The 24204-nt window shown below is 37.6% G+C and overlaps 1 protein-coding gene across 2 annotated transcripts in view; it reads left to right on the top strand.

Moving 5' to 3' along the window:
* Positions 1–23181, top strand: part of mtss1lb (MTSS I-BAR domain containing 2b) — a 79281-nt gene extending 56100 nt beyond the window's left edge. Inside the window, exons 4-14 of one of the 2 annotated variants that reach the window (XM_053676560.1) lie at positions 2523–2607; positions 3764–3855; positions 3966–4040; positions 7509–7666; positions 8010–8117; positions 10280–10377; positions 12675–12894; positions 13827–13901; positions 15910–16074; positions 17211–17376; positions 18381–23181. In XM_053676560.1, the coding sequence (XP_053532535.1) occupies positions 2523–2607; positions 3764–3855; positions 3966–4040; positions 7509–7666; positions 8010–8117; positions 10280–10377; positions 12675–12894; positions 13827–13901; positions 15910–16074; positions 17211–17376; positions 18381–19147 (2009 nt within the window). In that variant the 3' untranslated portion in view covers positions 19148–23181. The remainder of the gene's footprint in view (positions 1–2522; positions 2608–3763; positions 3856–3965; positions 4041–7508; positions 7667–8009; positions 8118–10279; positions 10378–12674; positions 12895–13826; positions 13902–15909; positions 16075–17210; positions 17377–18380) is intronic. The other variant, XM_017459323.3, reaches the window with a different exon arrangement.
* Positions 23182–24204: the final 1023 nt, after the last annotated feature.

The following is a 24204-nucleotide window of genomic DNA, read 5'->3' on the forward strand; positions in this document are numbered from 1 at the left end:
CCAAAATAGAGCTTTTTGGCAATAAACACCAGAGGTGGTTTTGGCGCACACAGAGAGTTAGCCATATGGAAAATTACCCCATGCCCACAGTTAAATATGGTGATGGCTCGTTGATGTTTTGGGGCTGTTTTTCTTCCAGAGGACCTGGACATTTTGTTAGGACACATGGCATCATGGACTCTATCAAATATCAACAGATATTAAATGAAAACCTGACTGCCTCTGCCAGAAAACTTAAAATGGGCGGTGGTTGGATCTTCCAGCAGGACATTGATCCAAAACATACATCAAAATCAACACAAAAATGGTTTACTGACCAAGAAATAAAGGTCCCCCTCCTGGGGCCGTACCAGCATGGACTTCAAAATTTGAAAGATCTGGAGAGATTCTCTATGGAGGAATGGTCTCAGATCCCTTATCATATATTCTCTGCGTACCTGTACTTGTGTTTTGTTTGCAGTTCTTTGTTATCCATAAGACAAAGTATTTTTGTGATTTTTTTTTTAAACAAAAGATCAAAAGGTTAAACAATAAAGACTATTTTTCACATCCTTCTTTGCTCATATTTACCAAGGGCGCCAATAGTACACTGTATGCTAGTATAGTAGAATTACTCAGGTAACTTTTAAGCTATATTCATACATTCATTACTTATACTCACTCATTCACACTTGTTTGCTAGCCTGCTGGTTAAGGTCCATTAGGGTGACATGATTTATTAAAACTATATGTATAAATGGGTAACAGTTTACAATAACATTACATGAATAATCATGCACGAACACCTGAATTACTATTTACTTAAAGATGAACTAATGATTAGTTAAGGCATGTACTAATCATGAAATAATGAAGCGCTAACCTTAAGTACGAGGTGAGTCTTATGAATTCATTCACCTGGGGCACTGCTCCTTTGCCCACAAGGGTGAAATTAATACATTTGCATTTATTCATTTATCAGACGCTATTATCTATTAACATTTAAAGCCAGTGTTCTATAAGATGATTTTTTCGGTCTTTTAGTCTTAGATGTTGCTGTGTTTATATTGACTGCGTTACTGCGTCTTTGTCAAATGGGTCTCCCGGCTTTAAATCATTATGAACAGTCACCCATTTTTGTATAGTGTCTGAAAATTAATGTCTGGCGACCCAGAACATGTACTAGTACTACAGTGGGATCTGAAAAGAAATGGATGGATGCAAAACTGGATGAGATGAAATTATTATTGTTTATTATTAGTGCGTCTTTCCACGTTAGATAAGGATGATCAATGTAAATTATGAAAGTAATCGAGTGCCATCCAATTATGTTTGTGTACACAGCTGCATAAAGCAAATTATATAAACAATTTGAAATTATGTACATTTAATTCATATTCTTTCTTATGAAGCATGTTTGATTTAGTTTAACCCTACATGTTAGTTAATACATTAACTAACAAACATATACTAACATGTACTGAAGGTAATTGCTATTCATGCATGAATTCATGTTTCACCTGGTAGTTAAGGTTAGCTCTTGATTAGTTTGTGATAAGTACATGCCTTAACTCATCATTAGTTCATATATAAGTACATATTAATTCAGGTATTAGTGTATGATTATTCATGTACTGTTGTTGTAAAGTGTTACATATAAATGTTTATCATAATATCATAATATCAATTTAGATAGATAACATGAGCTAGATTGACAGGATTGCTACAGATATTTTTAAATAATATTTGTTAGTGTTCATCACTCATAGCACTACTGTAGGTACTTTTTAAGCCATATTCATCATCTTCACTGCTAGTGCTAGTCAGTGCTAACAAAAGCATACTTGACAGGATTTCCTAGGTACTTTTTAAGCCATATTCAATGACTGCTGGCACTGTTGCTAACAGTCACTTTGCCATTAGTTTAAAAAAGTCTCGGCATGTGTTATAGTTTGTTTCAAATTGTAGTAATCTATGTTTTCCCCCTTTCATCTTACTCCGTTTTTATGCAGTCTGCAACGTTATTCAAGTGGATGTGTAAATCACAGCCTGACTGACCTATTTAAGGTTTGTGGGAATGAAAGCAGACACAGGGCTTTAGTTATACATTACTCGCTCAGTTCAACACGTGGGATCGTCATATAAACACAGGAGAAAACAATAGCGGCACAGGCCTCCTTCTTTGGAAGAGAAAGAGCTGCCTCATCCAAATACTGAGGTCAGGAATTTCCAAATGCTCAGCTGCTGCTAAAAATAACTTGACATATGTCACCATTATAGATTTTACTCATTCTCTGGCTCACATATAGACATGCAGCAGTATTTGGATTATGCCTCAGACTGTGTACATTATGACTGAATGGCAGATTATGTCTAATAAATATTTGACTGAGTTTGGGGGGCACCCAGTAAAGTCTCAAAAAAATAGTGATTAGTGTCCAAGCATTTCATAGCTGCTCTGGGACACTTTATCCCTAGTTATGATGATAGTTATGCGCAGTACAATTTTAAAGTTCTCTCTTTCTTTGTTGTCTGTTGTGCAGGTGCCACCAGAGACATCGGCTCAGCGCTGACCAGGATGTGTATGCGCCACCGGAGCATCGAGGCCAAACTACGCCACTTCACCAAGTATGATGCTGCCTGTTCTGTCTTTTTTTCTGACGTCCCTGATCCTCACTTTGTATTATTGTTTTCTACTTTAACGCACTTTTGATTTAACTCAGTACCAAGCCTTTCATGAGGTTAAAACACAGGGGAAACTTATATTTGTAGCGCACATGGACTCCAGGAGGTATATGAAGGATCTGTGAACTTTGTGACAATTCTAGTGTTCCACATCACCATGCTCTTTTCTTTTATGAAAAAAATGAATATATCTGTACATCCGTGTATGTCCTTTTGTCAGACTATAATCCTGTAATGCACTAGCAGAGCAGCAGACGTCATTTGTGATGCGCTCAATTAGCATTGCTAACACATATGTTGTCTGAAACACACACCAGAACAAAATCTGAAACTAAAGGGCAGAGAAGTACACACACAGACACATACACACACATTCTTGCACCTTATTTGAAGACATCTGTTGTCAATTTGCATCGACAGATTAATGAATGGAAGCTCAAGTACCGTTAAAGCCACATTATAAACCTTTTCAAAGATGCACATCTCTCACTAGAGTGTAAAGTGTGTAATGGTAGAGTTAAAAAATAAATGATGATGTTGATGATGAGGTTTCCTATAAAAGAAGAGGTCGACCTACCCCAAATGTTGTGTTCCGTGTCTGATGTTTGCTTCCACAAATATTCATATACTTTCTTCAGTCAACATTTATAGCTAATTTATAAGTTAATCATTGTAAAATAGCAGGGAAAGTGTATTTAAAATTTTCAGCTGGAACTATATTCTGATTTACATAATTTTCATCTCATTGGTAAAATTCAGCCATCGATTGTTAACTTGTATAACCATTTATCTTGTGCATTTATAAGATCGTGTACGATCATGTTCCCATGACATTCAGCTACACAGTGCATTTTTACACATTACAATAAATCATGTCATAAATATGAGGCAGATATTTATATTGTGTGTGTGTGTGTGTGTGTGTGTGTGTGTGTATAAACCTTGTCTCACACATGAGTCACAAAGTCACAAATTTAGAGATTTTAATAAGGCTCATACTTTGACCAGGGTTTTTGCTATGAAGTCATCCTGGGAAACATGACAAAATAAAATATGGGTCTCTATCACTAGATCTCCTTCCACCTCTTTTTTTCTTCAGCGCTCTGATGGAAAGCCTGATCACCCCTCTTCAGGAGCGGATTGAAGACTGGAAGAAAACAGCCAATCAGCTGGATAAAGACCATGCCAAAGGTTACTCACAGTGTGCCTTAACCTAGCACAAGCTATTTGACCTCCAACATTTGTAAAATTCTTAATACTAGACATTGACATATATGGCATATTTCTTATTCTTGCCACAGAGTATAAACGATCTCGTCATGAGATAAAGAAGAAATCTTCAGACACTATGAAACTACAGAAGAAAGCAAGAAAAGGTACATGAGCTCTTTTCTAAATGTTAACAGAAATTTGAAATAAACTAGCTAGATCAACCATTTAGTATTATTACAAGGCTAGAAACACTTTTTTTTTGCTTCCCCCACGTATCAGCACACATTTTACATGTAATCCTAAAGCAATAATTCTTAAAAAACAACAACACTTTTTTACCAAACATTTAGTGTTTTTGCAAAAAAAAAAAAAAAAAAGGTTTTTGAATTTAGACATGTTGAATTGAAAATATTGCATTGCCAATATCTCAACATTACAGTGTAACTAAAAATAACAACTTGGCTAACTTTGGGACGCTGTTTCTTCTGTAATGTCTATTAGACATGCTGAACATATACTTTTTTTCATAATGGTGTTTTTATGTAAGGTGTGCAAGCTAACTGCCTGTAGAATCTCATTGGTTTTCTCCTATGAATGCAATGAAGAAAACTGTGGTAACACCTCCTCTTGGTGGTTCATCAGTGTAACTACAGCTCTAACATCATTTGTTGAGCCCTTATCTGTGTAGCCAATAATTTGGGCTCTTGAAGAGAGGATAAGTGTATGTGTTACTAGGAAGACTAAGGAATACTGCAGTTTTATGTGGAAAGATGCATATTTGAATCCATTGCTCTGTTCTGTTTATGTATATAGCTGAATAAGTTGTATGCTTTATAATAATTTAAGTTTTATGATGTATATAGTATAGTCCAAGAAGAAATTTTGGATTTTTTTTTTGGCTGATTTTGCTTTAACAATCCCAAAGCCCTTTGGCTGTGAAATGAGCTGTGATTGCTTCTTTATACTAACCTTAACATGGAGCTCTCCCTCCTCTCTCCTTCTCTCATCATCTCTCATGTCCTTCTCCCGAATGCCCCTTTCCACCCTCCATTCTTCTCTTGTTCTCTCTCTCTATCTCTCCATCATCATTTATAGAACTACAGGGTAAGTATGATATTCCCCAGAAAGCTGTGACTCTTTCTGTAGCTCTAGCTTGCATTCCACTGTGCTTTTTAACACACCTTTGCCAACTTCCCATCACCTCTTCCGCTTAGAGAAGTACTTAATATTAAAATAATTTTAAAAAAAAGCTTTTCAAGTCAGGTTTTAAGTAGCCTACTGCTCAATATATACATACACGATAATATAAAATAATCAAGTTATTAACAATACTAAGTAGCAACCTAATTAGCAAACTAATGTAAATATATTGTAGTATTTTTGTGTATTCACTTTTTAAAAAATCCTCAGGAGATTCTTTGGATAGTTATGGGTTCTTGGCTTCAAAGGATTCTCTCTCTGTTACGGAAGCACCCTACTGTAGGCTTCTTCATAAAACCTTTAAGCAAACCTTTAAGCAAACTGTATTTATATAGATGCACCGATGTATCGGATAATAATCGGTATCGGCCGATAAAGACAACTTTTCACGCTAACGACCATCGGCCGATAGTTTAAAAACATCCGATGATCAGGGCTGATTATATCCTGTCAATCAAAAGAGGGCAGGAAAACACATCGATTTCGTGCTGTGTGTAAAGATGATGTCTATTGTATGGAATGATGACAAAACTGCAGTTTGTAAGCTCTGAACTGCTAAAATTTTACACTGAATGCTGCAACAGTGATGCAGGAGTTTTGGCGTCGAGTCAAATTATTTTTTTTTGCCGTGCTGCTCGAGCTGCTCGTGCTGAATTAAAGTGCCAGTACACCGTTGAAAGATTTTTATATGAAAATTAGTTATATTGCACAGAAAAATATATTTGTAGATTAGTATGTTTCATATCCTGTTAATGTTAATATGAGTTAATATCACTAAAAAAAATTTATATTATATATTGCCAGTTTGATGTCAGTGAAGAAGTAGAAATGCTTTTGTTTGTGGTGAGTGAATGCAAAGAATAACAGGAGGTTTTTTAGATTTCGGTCAATGTTAATATGAATTAATAACATTCAATAAGTTAGGAAATCCTACTTTAATTTTCAGAATTTAGTTCATGTGTTAATGTTAATTTGAGTAATGTATTTTCTGTTTATGAGACTAGTTACTGTGAAACAACTTAATGGAATGGAGAGAAGAATGTTTTTATCTGCATTTCTTCCAGAATTGTGGAATTAATTATTATTAATTTATAAGAAGGCATAGAAGGCCGATATCACTTTGAATAATCGGTTATCGGTATCGGCTGAAAAATTTTGTATCAGTGCATCTCTTATTTATACACATAAATAGGCACACCTCTAAAGTAGATCAGGTCAAAATGTTAATGACTTTATATCTGTGAAATCACTCCTTATCCCCTAGTCCAAAGACATGCGTTGTACGCCGATTGGCATCTCTAAATTGTCCGTAATGTGTGAGTGTGTGTACGATTGTGCCCTGCGATGGGTTGGCACCCCGTCCAGAGTGTCCCCTGCCTTCCTTGCAGGGTTCCCTGCCGAGTTCCCTGGGATAGGCTCCAGGCTCCTTATGACCCTGAGTAGGATAAGGGGTACAGAAAATGGATGGATGGGAATGGTTTGGACTAGGCCTTTATTGCTCTCATTAAGATAAAATAACACATGTAAATAACAATGTAATAAGTAACCATAGTGTAAAAGTAAAAGCACTCAATGGCATGTCCCAATATAAATAAATAACAGACAAAATTTAAGGTGAAAATACATTGGTTTTGTTATTATTATTATTATTATTATATAAGGACACTTCATTGAATTTGATCTCTTAGATAATAAGTGCATAGATCAGAGGCATTTGCTTCACCTACACTCTAAATTTGTTCCTGTTATAAAGTTTGTTTTTCACGCTCTGTTGCTTGTTCTTCAAATGTCTGCTCGTGTGATTATAGGCAGTGCACTTTGTGGTGGTGAGGGGAAGTCAACAAAAGTGTTTTTAAAAGCAGTACTGGAATGCAGAATTTCACTTTGCATGACGTTCTCCCTTTAATCTGACTCAAAATATGTTCACACAAAAATTCTGACTACCTGGCTTAGTCCTAGCTGTTGTGTTTGCTTCAAGCCTTGCTTCGGTAGCTGCTCGTCAAAGCACTTTTTGCCCACATCATCAACTATGCATCCTCACTAAGTGTTAGAGCCACAATTAGCAATTTGCATGAATTAACAGTAACATACTTAGATGTTTCGGAGACTTCATTTTGCATAGTGAGAGTAAAAAGCACTGGGATCTGTAGTCTGTCCTCCATCAGCTGTGTAGATGCTAATCAGAATGGACTAGTGTATGTGTTCATTTGGTATTGTGACTGAAAAAAATGTTGTTTTCACATGTTTCCTTTCTGCTCCTGTCCACTCTCTTGCTCTGAAACCTTCACTGTGATATTCCCGACATTTTCTCTTTACCTCAAATTGCTTTTGCTTTTCCACTCCCTTCTTATTACTTCATATTGTCTCCATGCCTCTTCCTCCCTTTCTGTCTCTCCTCTGTCTGTCTTCTTGCACTCTGTCCCTCTGTGAAGGCCGTGGGGACCTGCAGCCTCAGTTAGACAGCGCCATGCAGGATGTGAACGATATGTACTTGCTGATGGAGGAGACAGAGAAGCAGGCAGTACGGCGCGCCCTGGTGGAAGAAAGAGGGCGCTTCTGTACATTCATCAGCTTCTTGCAACCTGTAGTGGTGAGACTCCTGTAAAATAGCGGTTATTCTGCATACTACACACTGGGTGAAGTTTAATGTGAGTTTACCATTTTGAACACAGCCAACAATATTAACTTGATTCCGTAGGCTCCCAAGTGGCCATACAGAGAACTGCACTTGAGCTAATAAAATTATTGAAACAATACCAGGATAATGACAGGGTTACCCAGACAGAAAAATAATAATTTAAAGCTAAAGTACTGTGAGAAAAAAAAGTAGCAAACAGGGTCTTTACTACCAGGAAGGCTAGAGAACTAAACTTAACATGCATTAGTCCACTTTAGTAGCGACCATTTTATCTGTTATCATTTTCATCAATCAGAATGGAGAAATTGCCATGCTGGGAGAGATCACACATCTGCAGGCTATTATTGATGACCTCACTGTGTTAACGACTGATCCCCACAAACTGCCTCCGGCCAGTGAGCAGGTACAACACACTCAGGCCTCCAGTTCCGTATAGCAGTGCAGCAAAAGCAAAGGTTTAACAAACTTTCTGAAAATTTTACATTTTGTGGAAAGATCATTTTGGGGATGTTTATGGTCTTTTTAAGATCTTTCTATCAACATGTTTTAAGTGAAGTCTGAGTTTGTGCACAAGACTGAATGTGCTTAAGTATAATTGTGACTTAATATCACCAATATTGTTTTTAATCACCATTTATCACTCATAATATGTTGTTATATTTCACTAAAGTGGAACGTTGGCATAGTGAGAAAGGGAATATACATAAAAAATGTGATGGAAACTAATTAATGACGTACTAAGTACATGTTCCTGTATCTCTGTGGATTTATGTATACCGTAATTTTCGGACTATTGAGCGCACCTGAATATAAGCTGCACCGACTAACTTTAAAAATAATTTTTTTTTTGTACATATATAGGCCGCACTTGTCTATAAGCCGCAGGTGTCCACGTTGTAACATGAGATATTTACACAGAAAGATGTTACACAAAGATTTATTTTTAACTTTTAATTAAATACGTACCGTAAATGTTTTTTTTCCGAACAGTGCCTGTAACACGGCTGGTTAAAAAAAAATAAAAATACAGTTGCCTACCAGGAAAAGTCATTGATCGCTATCTTCATCTTCCTCCTGCACACTAAAACCACTAAAGTCGTCTTCTTCAGTGTCGGAATTGAACAGCCTCAGAATTACCGGCACACACTTCCTCAGTCTCTCTTTCGTTGTCGCTCTCAATGTCACTTACATCTCGAGGCAAATTCAGCCTTGAGCTTGTGCTGTCCTCTTCATCACGCAGCAGTCCAGCCTTTCGAAACCCGTTGGTGATAGTAGATTTTTTGACACTGCTCCACGCTGTTAGGATCCACTGGCAAACCTGAGCAAAAGTTGCTCTTCGCATGCTATTTCCTTCTTCGACAGCCAGATCGATTGCCTTTAACTTGAAAGCTGCATCATATGCATTTCTTCGTGTGTTTTCCATGATGAGGGTGTGTGCATGAAGCGCAAAATGACTGAGTGCGTTTGATTTAATTCGAACAGTTTCATTGGTCCACTGTGACCTGTTCGGTAATTTCATTGGTCCGATGTGATGAGGCTAAATGTTTTGGCGGCATGAAGCTCGTTAGCCTGTAAAAATCCATAAATTAGCCGCGTCATTGTTTAAGCCGCAGTGTTCAAAGCGTGTGACAAAAGTAGCGGCTTATAGTCTGGAAATTACGGTATATGGACTTTTTGATTATGGTGCAACGTCTTCAGTGTACTATATTTTTACTATTATACACTGCATACAATGGTTAGTATATTTTAAAATGAAGGTTATACCTTAAAACATGGTTTATATGTGTATTAAGTGTATCTCTAACATGTCTTTGTAGTGACTTGTTTATAATAAGTTCATTACATATTTAAACAGGACACTCATGGTTTCTTTATGGTGACTGGTGGTAGATACTGTTTATATTCCCCTTGTTACTGCCACATATTTACTATAGATTCCATAGTAATTATGACAGATATGGCCGTTATACACTATATAGCCAAAAGTATGTGGACACTTGACCATGACACCCATATATGTGTCTGTTGAAGTTGGTCCACCTTTTGCTACTATAGCAGCCTCCATTCTTCTGGGAAAGGTTTCCACTAAATTTTTGAATGTAGCTGTGGGGATTTGTGTCCATTCAGGGACAAGTGCTTTAGTGAGATTTGGCACAGATGTTGGGAGATTGCAATTCCAATTTATCCCAAAGGTCTTTAATGGGGTTGAGGTAAAGGCCATTCAAGTTCTTCCACACCAACTTTGTATACAGGGACATTGTCATACTGGAAATAGTTTGGGCCACTTGTTCCAGTGAAGAGTAATCTTAATGCTACAGCATACAAAGACATTCTAAACACTTATCTGCTTCCAACTTTTTGGCAGCAGTTTGTGAAAGGCCTACATAGGGGTGTGATGGCCAGGTGTCTTTAGGACATGACATTGCTATGATTTTTGAGGGAACTATGTTACATGGTGTTTTACTCTTTGTTTTAACATAACGGACATAAAAATACTCAAAAAAAAGTTTATTGGAAATTGTGCTTTGACACATATTTGGATTTGTCTATATTTCCCTATGTCAGGTGATAAAGGATCTGAAAGGTTCAGACTACAGCTGGTCCTACCAGACACCTCCATCCTCCCCTAGTAGCTCCGGCTCTAGAAAAAGCAGCATGTGCAGGTGAGATGAGGAGAGATCAGCCTTCCTGAGTTTATTTTAATGTTACTGTTTACTGTATATGTATACTTCTTTTGATTGTGCAGTTTTAAACCTGTAGTTACCTTTAACAGACATGTGAAATGGTGTCTGTGTGTGAGGGGAATTCTCCTGAAGTGGTGCTTGCATGTTTATCTACCTGCTGCTCCAGCCCACACATCTTGTTCATTCAGTTTCTGTATTTCAGATGCGTGTTAACATATCAGTGTGTGATCCTGTTCCTGTCTGGGTGTCCATTACAAACAGTGCATTACTGGCCCAGTTTGAGTGGTCATATGAAACCATAATTACATGTGAGGGCCTATTACTGAACGGTGGGCTATTGAACTGTAATAATATGTTACAGGAGATGGAATTTAACATGGTTTATACCTGTTAATTTTGAGACAAATTACTCTGGCTTGGTGCCAAGTGCTTTAGCAAACTGCACTGTAGTGAACAGTGGTAAAACAATGTCCCTGCAGATTGATTGCATGTAATATTAACCCCATTTAATCCAATGGGTCTCAATTGTAGTCATCTTAAAGCTAAATTATTAGTAGTCTTTTAATTTTCTTGTTAAAATAATAAGGTTGGAATATAAAAAATGATCACTTATACTTTAGAAGAAGTCTGTGTCAGATTTCTATTAAATATAACAAAAGTCAGTAAGAAATGACACACAACAGAAGATGGTGTTATAGGAAAAAATAGGAAAAAGGATGTTGCGACGCAGAGGTTGTTTTTTCAGTAACAGCACATCTCAAAGTGTTTTATTCCTCTTGCATCACAGCAATTTGCTAATGCAAATTTTTAAGATTTATTATTTATTAAATAACAGTACATCATACATTTTATCTACATATAGTTATATTTAATGTGGTGTAGCTTCCATGAAGCAAGTTAATTCATGTTATCATTTATGTTATAAACAGCTATAAATAGTGGTTCCCTCACCAGCTTTTTTCCCCTCATTCATAAAACAAACGACAAATTTTTGATTTATGTAGTTTTACCAAGAAACCACAAACCCATCTGTCCTGAAGACTTTTTTGTATCTGAGAACTTTACTCTGAGTAGTGCTGACACTGGAGATTCCTTCCAAAATGCTAAATTAAATGTCTTCTATGTCATATAAACCTTTATACATTTTATAAACCCATTCTTGAGGACCGTCTGCTGTAGAAATCCCTGTGTAATTTGTTACTAAAGAAATGATAAAATATTAAAACAAATTAATATAAATCCCTCTTGACCAGTCAGAATCAGTGACACTTACATTACATTGTACTTCCACATTTGCATTACACAAAATTATAACGTTTTAAACATCTGGCAGTGTAGACCATGACTCAAAACAGGGCACATTCAAGTTTCAGTCTTTCTCTCTTCACTATGTTTTGCTTATAAATGTAAAAAAAAAAAAAAAAAGAATAAATAAATAAATAAATAAATAAAGTCAAATGGGTCTGATTCAAATATTGATTGTCGAGTTTCCCACCAGTGACATTGTGAATTATGAATAATAAATATAAACTATCGACCACTGGAAAATGTATAAATAACAATAAAAAATGTAAGATTTTAAAACAAAATAGCTCTTGTAAGATTTTAAAATAAAATAGCTCTTAATTCTCTATCATAGCAATTATAGTCTGGAAAATCTAAGCTAATAAATTAAACTTAGAGAAATTCATTGAGGATTGGTCTAAGTTAGGCTCTAGTGTGTAGTATGGAGGTGCCATCATGTGCCCATGTATGACTGTATGTGTGTGTAGCCTTGCATGGACGTAGAGGAAGAGTCCGTGTGTGGACATCTATTGTGCTGTCCGTGCCAGGCCCTGTGTCCTATACAGTGTCAGCTCATACCTGGGTGTCTCCCGTTCTTACACTCTCTCCAACCTGTGTGTCTTCCATGTTATTCTCCTTCCTCCCCCTCTCATCCCCTTCATAAACATTACACATTCACCAATTATGTTCATCTCGCTTTTTATTATTTTTATTATTGCATCCCACTAATCAAATCACGTGACTTTCAATCAAAATGATGTGAACTCTTTGTCTCATCACCACAACATGTTCTTTATTACTCGCTTATTTTTACCTCCATATATCCATTCTTATTTTTTCATGCTTCTGAACCATCATTTTTGCCATTCACACCTTTTTGAAATCCACTGCATGATTCATTAATGCTCAAACCATCCTGATCCCCACCTCCATACCTTCAACCCCTACCCGTCTATGTCCTTTGTGCCTGCTGTGCCTCCCTCACCCTGCAGCAGTGTGAACAGCGCCCACAGTAGTGCCTCTCGTTCATCGGGAGGCTCGCAAACTCACTCACCCAGTTCGTCCTGTCGCTACCGCAGCCTGGCACATCCGCCTCCAGGAGGTGCCCACCGCCTCAGCAGTGTCTCCTCCCACGACTCGGGCTTCATCTCTCAGGATGCCAACATCTACTCCAAACCCCCTTCACCCATGCCCTCGGACATCACCAGCCAGGTATCACAGCCTCATGATTAAAGTGTTACTTCTGTTTTAAAAGCAAGAGACTGGTGAATACAAGTGAATAGGGTCATTAACAAAAAAACTAACAAAACAACAATAACAAAATCAGTCAATCTTTGACAGTTGTTTGAATATATTCTTACAAGTATTTGTTGTATTAGAACTTTTTTTAAATAAATGTTTTTATTTATTTATGCAAATGAGACATTGTCTAAATATGCACAAATTTCAAAATAATCTAGTCTTTTACTAGTAAAATGTAAATATTTATTTCACTTTGAGAAAGAGATCATTTCTTTATTGTTTAATCAAGACAATACCATGCACCGTTATTTAAAAAAAGAAGCATTTTTTAGGGATATATGAGGTGACGTGATCGTTCCATGTATGCTGAGCTTAAGATTTCATCAAAGTTGCTAAGTTTTAGATAATGTGGTGGTTGTGAGTGGAAAAAAAAAACTGTGAAATAACCATTTTCTCTTTTTTAATATTTCCATTGTGATAGTTTAAGAGAAAATATATTATAAATATTATATGTGACTTGTTTGATGAGCATGATGGAATTCTAGGACACTTTGATTGGCCTACACAATAGGCACCCTGAAATTCTACAGTATGTTGAAGGAAAGTGTAACCATGTATTAAAGAAAAAAGTGACACATGTAGCTAATATTTTGTCTGGATAGCTTTTTGTTTATGTTTGTGTTGGTCTCCTGTATTTCAGTGTGTAATTGTAAATCAGGGCTTAAACTCACTGTGTTGGCTAAGATTTTACAGAAAGACATCAAAATGCAAATGAGGCCAAATAAGCAACCATTTTCAATGTTAGATGAACTGTGCTAATTAAGTGTAGTAATATGTACAATAGGAAGGATATGATATGTTTTAATGTGTTCTTGTGCGCTCTTTATTTATCTGTTATTTAGAAGTCATCAAGTTCAGCATCTTCAGAAGCCTCAGAAACATGTCAGTCAGTGAGTGAATGCAGCTCTCCTACAACAGTAAGTACACACACACCTGTACAGAGTTGTTTTCCTTTTTTTTTTTTTAAGTACTTCCATTAGCCTGTGTGTTATTGGAGCTACATATTGACAGGGTGCTATGAGCATTTTCACACTTAAGCTTATTTCATGTGAAAGCTGTTTCCGAAAGCTGATCTGTGGTCTACCTGAAATCAGTAGTTTTCGAGTGAACTTAGGTAAGACGTGCCACATATGAAAACCATTCGTTATTCAAGACAAGTCTATCACCGTAATTGTACAAAAAGAAACATTTTGACAATTTTAGTCTATTCCTTATTAAAAACCAACTTAAAAACCCCACAAGGACATCTTTTCCAATTATCATGAGGACATTTGGTTCTCACAAATGACTACAACCTTTATATAAAAAGTAAAAAAAGCACATGTTCCATTAGGCCATCCTCATTAGCATGTACAGTATCTTTGATTTTGTGGATATTAGGGTAACAGTTTTGTGCCTCCATGGTGTATTATACTGACAAATTATATTGACCCATCATTTGCATCATTTCAACAAATATTATTTTATCCATCTACCTATCTATGTATCTATCTATCTATATGTGTGTGTACACAGTATGCATGTGTGTGTGTATATATATATATATATATATATATATATATATATATATATATATATATATATATATATATATACTGTATATATGTGTGTGTGATGTACAGTTTTTATATATATATATATATATATATATATATATATATATATATATATATATATATTACACCCACACACACATATCTGTATATGTGTGTGTATGATGTACAGTTCATTGTAATATTCTATTCACACACTATATGCTTCATTTCATAATGTGTTCATAGAATGCCAAATTGTAGGTATGTCATTCAGATGGTAGCACATCCTAACACAATCCTTTTAATTATCACAATATCTCAACATTTTGTCTCAACAATCCTAACACCTCATACTTACTTAAGTATTGACTTAAGGAACTATTTTTGTTACTTCCTTCAGAAAAAAACAACCATCTTTTTGACTATTTTTTGAGAATTATAAATAGATCTTTTTTTTTTCTTAACCAAAGTAATAAACAGTTCTTGGTAGTGGAAACAGACTTTTGGACCCTAGTCTGTAAGTCAAGTAAATATAGATTTTTATTCATAAAACCTTAGATATTCATTCCATTGTGCTTTTAATTTATTATTGTTCTGTAAGTATGGTACAGTGAAAATGTGGATGGTTATGGCACTGTAAGGAATTAGTTGATGCTTTGACCTCAACTTATCTGTTCTGTGCCTTCTGACCTTTCTTGTCTTTTCCACTGAAATATTTTGTCCCCTCACTCCGCATCTGCTTCCGGATCACAAGGTTGTAGGATTGCTACCTATTCTCATTGTCTGTATCTTGTCTCTCCATTCCGCAGTTTGGCTCGTCCTTCGCTTCCTTCCGCCCTGCTCTCTCTCACACTGGCTCCATCAGGCCTTTCTCTGTCATACTTCCTGTGTCCCCACCCTATAGTCGCTCCCCCGGATCCAACACTTCCTCTCCCTCATCAAAGGTTCCTTGCTGGAAGGTTTGTTCCCATGGGCACAATTTCTTTGCAGATATTTTTATTTTATTTTGCTTATACTTTTGCATTTATTTTGCTTGTCCTCAATAAAGCTTATTTTCAATTGCTTTAACTTCATTTCCTGCTTAATTTCATTCATTACCTCATTTTGCTCCTTTAACACAAGCCTTTTGCTTTTCCTCTATCCTGATTTCAAATCTCTGTGCTTTGAGATTTGATAAATGGAGTAGGCCAAGGATGGTACGTCCTTTCCAGTCCTTTCTGAGTTCACTCGATTCTAATACAAATGGTGCAGGCCAGTGCTAAATGCACACGTCAAGAGTATTTGTGTGAAAGGACACTCAAACTGCTGGATAGTGGGCAGGTTTTTTCTTATCCAAGAGAAAGTGGATAGGCTGTTTATTACCATGAAATAACCACACTTACTCCTTCAGGATTGGTCCAAGGCAGGATTGCATGAGCAGCCTGCAGCAAACACTCTCCAGAGGAGGAAGGAGACGAGAGAATTGGAATCATCACCCCAGTCTCAAGGTTATGCTGGGGTGCACCCTGATGATCCCCAGAGGCCCAGGATGACCCCTGCCACAATTGCAGCTAAGGTGATGTTCATGAAGACTATCAAAATCCCAATATAATCAATAATTACAGTAATATTCTTCCCCTTCAAGTGAAAGTGCTGCATAGAAGTATGATCTTAATGACCTATGATGCTCCGGTACTCCTATACTGATTTGTGCAAGCACCTTGATTCCACAGTGAAGTTATGAAAAACTACAACACAAGGCCCTTCAAACTCATGGTGACATAGAGGTGCATTACAGATGACCATTACTTTGGATTCATACAGAGAGGAAACCATCAAGGATCTCACTGTAGATTACATAGCCATAATCGCTTCAGATCCATAATGATAAGCTGTACACAATGCATCTAAAATAAAACATTTCTTAAACTGATCATTGAGTTGGGTGGCCTGGTGGGTGGGTTGCTGCCTGGATTTCCTCCAGGTTCTCTGGCTACCTCCCAACTCCCAAAAACGTGCTGATTGGGGAACTGGTGACCTGAAATTGCCCATAGATGTGAATGAGTGTGTAAATCTGCGCCCATAGTGCCCTGTGGTGGACTAATGTCCTGTCCATGGTGTATCTCCTGCCTCACACTCTGGATGGCTTCTGGATCCGCTGCAGTCCTGACGAGGATAAATCACTTATTGAAGATGAATGAATGAAATTAATGCTGACATTTTATGACCAGAAGTTTTTGGACACCTTAACATCACACCCATATGTAAATGTAAACACCAGACTGTTGTCACAAAGTTAGAAGCACACAATTGTATAATTTGTCTTTGTATGTTGTAGCATTATGATTTCTCTTCACTGGAACTAAGGGGTCCAAACATGATTCAGATATAGTTTGCCAAGGCTGAGGTGGAAGAATTGAGTGGACTGTGCAGGGCCCTGACCTCAACACCACTGAACACCTTTGGGCTGAATTGGAACTGCACCCGAGCCTCCTTACCTGACATGAGTGCCTGACCTTACTAGTGCCCTTGTAGCTAAATTAGTACAAATCCCCACAGCCATGCTCCAAAATCTAATGGAAAGCCTTCCCAGAAGAGTGGATGTTATTATAACAGCAAAGTAGGGACTAAATGTGGAATGATGTAGTGTATGATGTGCCTGTTTAATGGTAATAATTAGTGTTGATTCAAAATATATATTCATTATTCCAGCATGGTGAGGAGGTATCCCCAGCAGCCAGTGACCTGGCCATGGTACTTACTCGTGGCCTCAGTATGGAGCAGCAAAAGAGCAGCAGAGACTCACTTCAATACTCTAGTGGATACAGCACTCAGACGACCACACCATCATGCTCTGAGGACACTATTCCCTCCCAGGGTAAAGCACATGTTTACCACACACACATACACACATACACACACCCATACCTCTTATAGAGGGATGACTGGAGTCCAATAGTAAGTCCAGGAGAATGGACTTGTGGTATAACACAGACATTCATTGGATAATCAAATTGGCAAATAAAACAGTGGTAAAAAAGCCCACTGACATCTATCAGATCCTGGGAAGCATTATTGGTTCACCACTGATGTTGTTTTTGTGGTGTATCTCACACTGCTGAAAGTAGTCAACACTTGTCAGAGCTAATTGAACATCGAAGTAGCCAGCTGTCATCTTTGCAGTGTGTTCAAGTGTAACAGAAGTCTGCAGGCCTTGGTTGGTGCCAATCTTTCCTATCGAAGCAAATAATCCAGATTCTGAAGCACTGACACAAAATGAGTGTATGCCAGCTATATACAGTATCTCACAAAAGTGATTACACCACTCACATTTTTGTAAATATTTCATTATATCTTTTAATGTGATAACAGTGAAGAAATGACACTTTGCTACAATGTAAAGTAGTGAGTGTACAGCTTATGTAACAGTGTAAATTTGCTGTCCCCTCAAAATAACTCAACACACAGCCATTAATGTCTAAACCACCGGTAACAAAAGTGAGTACACCCCTAAGTGAAAATGTCCAAATTACTACTTTACATTGTAGCAAAGTGTCATTTCTTCAGTGTTGTCACATGAAAAGATATAATCAAATATTTACAAAAATGTGAGGGGCGTACTCACTTTTGTAAGATACTGTATATATATATATATATATATATATATATATATATATATATATATATATATATATATATATATATATATATATATATATGTGTGTGTGTGTGTGTGTATATGTATATGTATGTATATGTATATATATTCTGTAGAATTGATGGAAAAATGGAGTTATAATATTTTTCTTTATTTGTGTTAAGGTAAAATATTACAGTGCTTTTCTGTTTATGCATTCATCTGTCTTTCTTATGCCCCTTCAGGCTCTGATTATGATTGCTACTCTGTAAATGGTGACGCTGAAGCTGATGGCCAGCCTGAATTTGATAAATCGTCCACAATCCCACGCCACAGCAATATTGCTCAGAACTACCGCCGCATGATCCAGACCAAACGGCCAGCCAGCACGGCTGGCTTGCCCAGTGCCATGGGTGCCCAGGGAGGCTCTGGTGGTGGAGGTGGAGGATCAGGCACTCCCGGCACCGCCACTATCCGCCGAACACCTTCCACAAAGCCTGGTGTGAGGCGCACCCTCTCCAGTGCAGGACCCATCCCTATCCGGCCACCCATAGTGCCAGTTAAGACACCCACTGTGCCTGACTCACCTGGTGGCTACCCAGGACCTCCAGCGCGTGTGGGCAGTGAGGAGTGTGTGTTCTACGCAGCAGATGATGCCTCTCCTGCTGCTCTGGAGTATGTGAAGGCTTCACCGAAGCGCCTGAGCCTGCCCAACGCAGCTTGGGGCACAGCGGGTGCTGAGATGAGTGTTTATGGGCAGCCAGGAGAAGAAGACCAGCTGCTAGCCGCTAACCGTCACAGCCTGGTGGAAAAAATTGGTGAGCTGGTGGCCAGTGCCCAAGCCCTGGGAGATGGCCAATACCCCTTTCCGTCAATGGCACCAGAGGGCCAGACTGATCCACAGAGTAAATGTCCCCCGCAGGAAGGAGAGGACATGCTGGTATCTATCCGTCGAGGCGTCCGGCTGCGCAAGACTGTCTCCAATGACCGTTCGGCACCACGCATATTGTGACAGAGAGGTAAATGAAGGTGCAGCATAAAAAAGTCTGCGCTCTGCACTCTGCGCGGACTCTGTAGAGAACCACCTACGAAAAGAAGAGGATTAAAAAAAATCAATTCAGTGTTTAAAAGAAGTCGTTATAGTAAGTAACGATCATGAGAAAAAAATAGAAGAAAAATTCTAAATAACAACAGGCTCAGGCCACTGTAACTTGTAGCGTGTCTGGACGCATGTTTGTCTTATTAACACTACCCATCATGGCAGGATAGTCAGGCTCTAGCAAGACACTGGACAGATTCAAGAACAAGGAATTGGGACATTAGGGGACAAGGATCTTTGAAAACACAAAACATCCCCTAATTCTGGACTCCAGGAATTAGTGCTGGAAAAGCTCATCTAATGAATGGAGGACTGTCGGGGTGCACAGTCTCGTTAAGACAGTTTCCCTGTACTTCACCCCACTGCCACCTCCAGTTCTGTGACATCACACTGCTGGCTGAAACAACGGCTACAGAGCTGTCTGTGATTGGTCAGTGTGGCTGTCATTTAGGCTGAAGATGAGCAGAGCTCTGCTGCAGGTCAGCTTGTGGTTTTGGAAATTATCTTTTAGCAAACATCTGTTAGCTTGTTTGTTTAATTCTAAGCAAATAATCTTGATTGCAGATCCTGAAGTGGAAGGTGTTTATCAGGTGTATGTATTTTTTAGAACTGACCTAAAAAAATGCCAATATAATGTGGAGCAATAATATTTCTGTTCAACAGCTGAAGAAAGACAGAATTACAAGAATAGTTTTTAATGCATGTAGGTGCAGAGGTTGTAGACAGGGCAAAGCCTTGGGTAATTTTGTTCTGCTTGTGATATTTGGGGAAGGAAGTGGAAGCCAAGAAAAGCAAAGGGGAAGCCAAGCACTTTGAAAACATAGTATTGGCCATTAGGGGTCAGTGTAGCTGCACTGTGTACAGTAGGTGCTGAGAGAAGAGCTGCTTACCCTAAAGCAAGGGGGCAAACTCAGGGCATGTAGGGCTAAAGTCCAGCACAGTTTGGTGATCTGTGCATGTTGTTAAAGTAAATAACTTTAACAAAAGATTATTTTTAGATAAAAAGATCACCTATTTACATGGCTGTCTAGAATCTGCAGAGAGAAGCAAGTGATATAGCCAGAGGATGATGAAGAACTGTCATAAGGATGGTCTGAATTGATTTAGTTTTTTACTGTTCAGGGTGGCCGATAAAAGTTCATAATCTTCAGCGCTAACACTTGCGAGCTGCTTACCATGAGCAAACCTGACAGGATTTTTCAAAAGTTTAGGTAATACTGATAAATGTTCATAATCCACAAGGCTAAGGCTAGTTAGCTGTCTAGCAAGAGTTACAGGATTTCTGAGTGGATTTTTAAGTAATATTTATAAATGTTAATAATATTTAATGCTAAATTAACAAATCAAGTCAAATCAAGGATAACACTGGCTAGCTGGCTAACATATATAACTTGAGAAGATATCGGAGACCTCTCTGAATATAGCTTTGAATGCCCACTCAGAAATATTTGAAGGGCGTGTTTTAAGATCTGACAAGACATTTTCCTGCTCCAAAACTAATTCATTACCAAGTGAAAAAGAAAAGAAGAGGGTATTAAAAAATACCTACCACATGTAGCAGGTGTATGTGAGCAGAAAAATCACCAAACTGGACTGACCTCTGGCCTAACACAGCTATAGTTGAGCACCCCTGCCCTAATAGATGCAGAAAGAATTTACAAATGGCGTGATATTGAAATGAGTGAAAAAGAAAGTGAATCAGATGTGAAAATGAATGAGTGAGTTTGGGTAGTAATTGATCTTTTTTATAACTCTTCCAAATTGAGAATATATCTTTTTTTTAATGAATTGAGGTGAGTTGGTCTCACCTTTAGATCCTGAGCCTCCAACCACACTGCTCTGACTCAGCTAGAAATCCTGGAGGTTGGTATATGAGCTGAGATGAAGGCATAAACCTGGTAGTCGTATGAAAACAAAAGGAAAGTAATTGTGTAGGGTCTGGTGTGGACCCACAGAGAGAAATGAGGAGGAGAAACACAGAAGGCAAAGGATAGACATCCAGTGCTTTATAATGTGAGCATTCCACTGCCTGATATAGAAAATAGGACGTGTTATGAAATTAAACAATGTGGCATTTTATAAAATATCGCATGGACACAGAGGTTTCCTGTGAGTACCCATTTCAAAGTGTGATGGGAAAGATTGCCTTTTGGAATTGGAGTGGGTAATAGGTGGCCAAAACACTGTTTTAGTCCTGTAGTATCTGTCTGTAGAGTGACCTTCTGTGCTCCCATGGTTCACTATAACCCCTGCCGTCTCGCATAGTTCTGTCGCTCGAAATGACCACTACATGTGCGACTAAATGGACACGTAATACTTATTAATATTTCCTGTTTGTTTTGGGATTATTTATTTTGCATAAATAGAGCACTCTGTTTTAGGAATGCCTGTCTTTTAGGAATTTAAAAAAGTGTATCTGCTTTGCAAGAGTGTATACGACTGTACCAGAAGGAATAGTGTGAGAAGGGCATGAGACTGGCATTATGTGCCAGGTGCAATGATCACTCTTTCAGGAAGTACAGTATACAGTGTTCTCCAGAGCAAAGAAGGCTGTGAAAAATTGCCTCTTTTGTTTAACCTTTTGTTTAAAAAAAATCACAAAAATGATCCGCTGTCAAGGATATCAAACAATTGCAAACAAAACACAGGTTTATCTAAAAAAAAAATCTTTGTTAAAAATAGGTATGCAATAATTATTGGCATCCTTTTATTCAATACTTTGTGCTACCTCCCTATGCCAAGATAACAGCGCTCAGTCTTCTCCTATAATGCCTGATGAGGTTGGAGAATACATGGCAAGGGATCTGAGACCGTTCCTCCATACAGAATCTCTACAGATCCTTCAAATGTCGAGGTCCACGCTGGTGGACTCTCCTGTTCAGTTCACCCCACAGGTTTCCTATGGGTTTCAAGTCAGGGACTGGGATGGCCATGGCAGGATCTTTATTTTTGTGGTCAGTAAACCATTTTTTGTTAATTCTGATGTATGTTTTGGCTCATTGTCCTGCTGGAAGATCCAACCACAGCCCGTTTTAAGCTTTCTGGCAGAGACAGTCAGGTTTTCATTTAATCTGTTGATATTTGATAGAGTCCATGATGCCATGTATTCTAACAAAATGTCCAGGTCCTCTGGCAGAAAAGCAGCCTCAATTCATTAAAGAACTGCCAACATATTTAAGTGTGGGCATGAGGTACTTTTCCATATGGCCACCTCTCTGTGTGCGCCAAAACCATCTCTGGTGAACCCGATCCCATTTGAAGTTCCAGTAGTGTCTGGCAAACTGAAGATGCTCGAGTTTGTTTTGTTTGATGAGAGTAGAGGCTTTTTTCTTGAAACCCTTCTAAACAACTTTTGGTGATGTAGGTGATTTTGGATTGTAGTTTTGGAGATTTTCTGACCCTAAGACTCAACTAAATTCTGCAATTCTCCAGTTGTGACCCTTGTAGATTTTTTGGCCACTTCAACCATCCTCTTCATTGAGTACATTGAGACAATCTAGACATGCGTCCAGTGTGTTCCAGGTTGAGTCATAACATTTCCAGTTGACTCAAACTTCTTAATCATTACCCTGATGGTGGAAATGGGCATGTTCAATGCTTTTGCTATTTTCTTATAGCCATATCCCATTTTGTGACGCTCAACAACCTTTTGCCATACATCATAGCTATATTCCTTGGTCTTAACCATTGTTATGAATGACTAAGGGAATCTGGCCTATGTGTTACCTCATATTTTTACTCCTGTTTCATTGTTACCCCTGTTTATCCCTGTTTAACTCATGGTTGAACAATTTCCTGTTCCTAGTCACTCAGGTGTACTAAAAAAAACAAAAAAAAAAAAAACAAATATCAATGGGAATGTAAATATATTTTTCTCATACGTATTCATAGTGGTGCCAATAATTGTTGCACACCAATGGTTAACAAAGTTTATATATATATATATATATATATATATATATATATATATATATATATATATATATATATATATATATATATATATACATATAAACAAAAGATCAAAAGGCTAAACAATAAAGACAATTTTTCACAGCCTTCTTTGCTCATATTTACCAAGAGTGCCAATATTAGTGGAGGACACTGTGGCTCTGTATATATAATCACATGTATACAGTAGATACATATTCTATAAAAGGAGGTGGACAGTAACGGTACTACTTTACTGGTTAAAATAACGTCTGACACATTGTCCAGAAGTTTGGGAGAAGGGAAAAAAGTAAAGGTCAAGTCTAGTCAAATTTAAGGAAGAAAAAAGATCACGTCTAATAATAAGTCTGATAAATTTGTTTAAATGTGTAACATGCTAATTTCTTGTCATGCTTATATTGCTCTGATATTTCATACTGACCCTCATACGAACCCATGCAGTGGGTGCGAGAAAGACCAAGGGAAAGAAGGATGAAAGGAAGAGAACAGAGTGAAGATCTAATACAATGGGGATGCAAAACTGAGAGATGAAACCATTAAGAAGGAATGTTTAAATGGCACTTGGAGAAAACAAAATTTCAAACAATTGAAAACAAAACAATTAAAGAATTATCATCCTCACTGTTTCTCTCTATCAGGGGTGTCAAATTCCATTCCAGGAGCTACATTTTAAGAGTTGTTTTTTCCTGCACAACTTAACTAGATCTCAATTATCTGATAAGTTAAATCAATGAATATACATATTAGAGACCTAGATACCTAATGAACTCATTCAGTACACAGACTCCATAACCGCTCCAATTCTGAGCTGTAAAATGAACAGATATCTGTGGACAGAATATAAGAATATTGTTGTGGGAAAACATTTACAATATTAGGGTTCTTTAATTGCATCAAAATTTAAATGTGTATCTGCTGTATGCTTGAGAATGTATTGTCTAGCAGTTCTAGAAGTTATTTAGAGATCTTTCTCTAAAGTTTAGCCAGCTATGTTAGTTTGCTGGATTAGACTATTTGGT

This window comes from Ictalurus punctatus, chromosome 27 (genome assembly GCF_001660625.3).
Source record: "Ictalurus punctatus breed USDA103 chromosome 27, Coco_2.0, whole genome shotgun sequence".
Lineage (NCBI taxonomy): Eukaryota > Metazoa > Chordata > Actinopteri > Siluriformes > Ictaluridae > Ictalurus > Ictalurus punctatus.